General features: G+C 40.2%; 1 protein-coding gene across 2 annotated transcripts in view; it reads right to left on the reverse strand.

Moving 5' to 3' along the window:
* Positions 1 to 865: 865 nt before the first annotated feature.
* LOC138049289 (advillin-like) overlaps positions 866 to 5,000 on the reverse strand; it is a 34,847-nt gene continuing 30,712 nt past the window's right edge. For both annotated transcript variants that reach the window (XM_068895497.1, XM_068895496.1), the window contains exons 21-22: positions 4,790 to 4,891; positions 866 to 2,952 (exon numbers count right to left, since the gene is read on the reverse strand). In XM_068895497.1, coding sequence (XP_068751598.1) covers positions 2,839 to 2,952; positions 4,790 to 4,891 — 216 coding nt within the window. In that variant the 3' untranslated portion in view covers positions 866 to 2,838. The remainder of the gene's footprint in view (positions 2,953 to 4,789; positions 4,892 to 5,000) is intronic.

A 5,000-nucleotide genomic window follows, 5' to 3' on the forward strand; every position in this document is an offset into this window, starting at 1 on the left:
TGTTCTTCTTCAATATATGCCCGATCCAATTCCATGTTCGGCGTCTGATCTCATCATTCGTTCTGTTCACTCCTGTGGTCTCCTGGATTTGTTGGTGCGAGATGGTCCGTGGCCATCTTATTCTCAGTATGCGTTTCATGCATTTGTATTGGAAAGCGTCCAGCTTCTTTGCTTCTGTTTTCGTGAGTTTCCAAGCTTCGCAGCCATACATCAAAACTGCTCTGACAATTGTTTTGAACAATTGAACTTTCATCTTCCTGCTAATTTCGCAGTCCCAAGTTCTTCGCAACCTGTAGAAAGTTTGTCTGGCTTTACTTACTAGTCTCTGTTGTATGTCTTTGGTCACCCCGCCTTCTTTATCCAGCAGTACACCTCGGTACAAAAACTCCTCAACGTCATCTACCTGCTCGTCATTTACCTTTATTCTTTGGTCGTTTCTGGCATTTATTCGCATAACTTTTGACTTCTTCGCGTTGATCTTAAGTTCTACTCTGGCTGCTTCATCGACAAGCCTACTGGTCTTATCTTCTATGCCAACACAAATTCGGTTTCATCATTCAGAATATCGTCGACTCCTTTAAAGTTTTGCACAACAACATCCTTTTGGGTTCCACGGATCGCTCGTAATCGTTCCAAATTTTCATCCAAGTCGACGATCATTGGACAGGTCAACGAGCACACAGCCCCACTTTGGGCGCCATGTAGTAAATCTCGTAGAAAGCGTGATTGTACATCTTCGTTAAAGTTTATAAAATTAAAGAAGCTTGACTTGAAGATTAACAGTAAACCCTACACGCTCTGCGGACCCATTGTTACTATGGCAACGGCGGCACGGAAAAGCTTAGAAAAGTGAACAGTTTTTCCATTTGCTTGAAATATTTTTTATTCATTCCTACGGAAACTACTTGCACGATTTTTACGTATGCACTTGAAATACATCATAAATACTTGTGAATATTGTGCACCACTAAATTCATTTGTCTGCAGTCCTATCCAACAAATGTAAGAAAAACGAGTCGATTAATATTTTTAATATTTGCTAGTAAAGGCGAGAACGATATGACAAGATAATATTCAAAGGGGCAATGACGCGGCTTTTGTAACGATTCCTGGTCAAAATTCAATAAATTTAATCTTCGAACACCTCGAAATCAGTTAACTCTAGAACAACATACTTTACAAGAGTAACAACACGAATATTTGAAAACGTCCACCGAAGGTTTTCAACGTCGTATTTAACTCTTTCTGATATATCCGTCGCCACAATAAAACAGATAAAGGAATCAGTTTTGACATTATTTCAGAGCAGCAACTAACAGAAAAGCGTCCTTGGATTTTCAGCCGGAAGCCTGACAGCACCCCCTTAAAAAACAGAGACTACACAGGAAACTAAACAAGTTGCTGCAACAAATATGTCAAAGAGGTTGAGTTAATTCGGTTGAAGCACTAGAAACACCAATTGAAATATATGATAGAAAACGTAAATTATTACACCCTATGGCCCAATTAATTTGGTTACGTTTTTCCACAATATTAAATTGTGCATTTCTGCAGTTTTTAAGCAGAATAGGACACCTAAATCGCTTGAATGAGTTTCTTTCTGCTTATTCAGAGAAGAGAGGGTTTTTAAGTCATTTTGCATACATCAGATTTTGCAAACTATACGACCACACATCCTATCTTGCAAAACTCATTCCTTCTCATCAAGAAATGAGGTTCTCAGTTTCCACTTCACTTAGATAAAGATCTGTTCACCATCCAGAGGCAAAATTGTCTAGAAATGCAGTAATTAAATGCACGCCGATTTTAATAAGCATCACAAGACTGTGGCGGATCCAGACCAAGAGGTAAGCGGTTGGGGAGGGGAGGGAAGGGTTGCCTGCAAAATGTGCAAGACATTTTAAAAGGGCTTTGCTTTTAACATCCAAAAATAAGGCGGGGGGGGGGGGGGAGGGGGGGAGGGAGGAAGGGCCTCCGGGCCCTTCCCCTAGATCCGCCACGTTCTCTCCGACTTTAATATCACTCGTTTATAGAAATACACACAATTAACGTTACAAATTGTCTTCTTAGCTCTGCTCCTCAAATTATGATAAACAGCTGGATTTAACCTAACCCCCAAATAACGCTTATCCTCACACTTGGCTAATGCTTCGACTTAAAAGGACAGATTGTGTTGGGCATCAAAATAATGCTTTCATCTAAGGCCCGTTTTAAACCATAGTTAATAGAGAGGACTGGTTTGGAAGCTCGGCAAACATCAAAGGAGCAAACAAAGATGCCAAGATTTAGGTTGGAAAGTCCACGACCGTGCACAATCTTTTGTTTTGCGCTCATACACTATTCATAAATTACGTAACCAACACGTTTCTATTGGTTAGTTCCTCAGTACGGAGTAAACAACTATTGTCTTTTGTGCACGGTCAAGGCCAAAAAAGAGAACAAAAACCTACAACAAAGAAAGTTGTCGGGCTTCATAACCATTCTCGTCTATTAACTATGTTTAAACGTCGCATTTTACATGTGCCGAATCTAATGCAAATGAGCGAAAACAATAGATTTTTCACACGTAAAATGTGGGGTAATAAAAAATTCATTTCAGTTTTTGTGCATGCATCATGAAGTGTCCAACCTGACCTCTGGGTATCCCTACCAATATCAGTATATTGTTTTCCTAAATTCCGAATTGCAAAACATTTACTAAGTTATTTCGAATCCACACTATAATTGTGGTTGTGCTACCAGAAAAATGTACGATTTTTAGTGAACTTTGAAGCTACAGTGAAATTAAAGCTATAATTGTTAAGAAAATTCCCTAGCTTATCGAAAATTTGGATTCTCTTAAAACAAATCCAGTTCTTTCTTCCTTTGGTTCTTTTTCCAAAGAGGAACCTTTTCCCAAGCTTCCTTCGACATACGAAAGAGTTCTTCAAACTGGGCATCTTCCAGATGCAACTGCAAGAAGAAACAAAATTGATTTTAGACAGGATGCAACGACTTCGAGCGAAGAACTAGGACACCAATTTGAGTTAGATTTTATTTTTAACAGGGACTTGACGATCTAGCATTGCACCGGCGTCGCATAAGTCAAGGCAAACCCCCTCGGTCCCGCCTGAATTTTACAGGTGTCTGTAAAGAGACATTTGCTTAAATTGTCTAGATAGAGCGGTTTTCAATTGAGTCTCGAAAATAATTAGCGAATTGCTTTGGTTTTGCATTACTTCACTCAGTGATTGGTTCAAAGTTCTCGCGCCATTTTTTCAACCAATCAGAAGTGAAACCAAAACCAATCGTGCCTCGCGCGTGCACATTTTCCCGCGCTTTGTGTAGGCTACGCGTAATTACTTCCGAGTTTTGATTGGCCAAAGTAATTACTTTGGTTTTGGTTTTACGACACTAGATTGAAACTCGCTATAAGTGAGAGGATCACTTCTACAATTCAGCTGTTTTATATAAAGCTATATAATCTGACCGCCGACCAGATGGAACAGTCGAGGGTGCACTGGACTTTCGTGCGGGAGGTCGTGGGTTCGAACCTACTGAGAAGAGAATTCTACCTTTGTAAAGACATCTGCAAATGATTAAACTTTCAAGAACTTCCGGATAAGGACTATGTACCGTAGTACTCGTCTCGAAACACTTGTTCGTAAATAATCCTGTGGGATGTTCAACTGTTCGAGAAGAGAAGAGCTATGGAGTTCCCGATGTTCCTGCCCTTTGAGTGTTAGTGTACGTTACATAGGGCAGGTTCACATTAGCTGTATAGCAGGCAACCTTTTCTAACCTGCTTCAACAAACAAGACGCTCTTTTAGCGTTTACTCGGAATACCATGTAACGTAGAAGTAACTAGAAGGATTGAATAGACTAAAGCGATGCTTTCTTTTGTATTCAAATTTGCTAAGTTCGGAAGAAAAGAAGGAAATATTTCTGCAGTCTGGATGGCTCATTCATCACAACGGATAAGGTATCGATGCGCATCGCTTAGTGTTTACAAATAAATCAATGAGTGATCAAGCCATAGGACAAATTCGATTGCAGTGACCTCCCTCTAGGAAGCTAACATGAAGACTAGACCGTGAAACTATCACTTAAAAGAAAAAATTGACATCTGCGGATGATGCGTAGTAGTACAAAGAACAGCTGTTTCTGGAATTTCCAACATACTGCTACTGGGAGTTCTGTAATGACGATTTCGTCATGTTGTCCGTGACAGGCAAGATTAGAGTAAATATCTTATTCATAACATTTCCAGAAGGCTGAATCCTGCATGGCTATTGTATTTGCGTCATTTACCATTCACTCAGAACATGGGTTTGAGTCTCTGAATCAGCGAACGACATTACACGTTTCACACTGAAGCCCTAACCCAGCACCCATCGCTCCAGTTGCTTCACTACATGTCATAAATCCGGATTTCCATCAAATTCTGTAAGAATTAACGCTGTTTGGAGCCTCGCGCTCGTAGAAATCCTCTCCGACGATATTCGACAGCACCGCAGTTTCTATTTTGTTGTTGTGTTGCAAAAAGTAGTTTCATTATAGAGGGAGGTGAAATGTATTGCTCCAAGGGGTCCAGTGCATTGCTTTTTAGCCAATGAAATCATCGCCTCGTGATTCTATTGTCCATTTTGCTGTACCGAACAAACTCAACCGAGATTATAATTCGGATATCTTTCAGGTATTCCGAGTAATAACCGAAACAAACAAACCGGCAAACAAACAAACAAACAAACAAACAAACAAACAAACTAACTAACTAAGGTGACACGAAAAAAATAATAAATTCGATACCTCTTTCTTTGTGGGATCAACCTCCTCGGGTAATTCCTCGCCCTTCTTCCGCAAAATCTCCAAAGGAAAATTCTTCGGCTTGAGTTTCTCATTCCATTCCGTCTGGAGAAAAACATATCATCAAGATTCTCACGAGCAATACAAACCATTTTGAGGATCAGGGGCCCGTTTCTCAAAAGTCCCGAAAACGTTTCGGGCCCGAAAAGCCATT

Source organism: Montipora capricornis, chromosome 5 (assembly GCF_036669925.1).
Source record: "Montipora capricornis isolate CH-2021 chromosome 5, ASM3666992v2, whole genome shotgun sequence".
NCBI lineage: Eukaryota > Metazoa > Cnidaria > Anthozoa > Scleractinia > Acroporidae > Montipora > Montipora capricornis.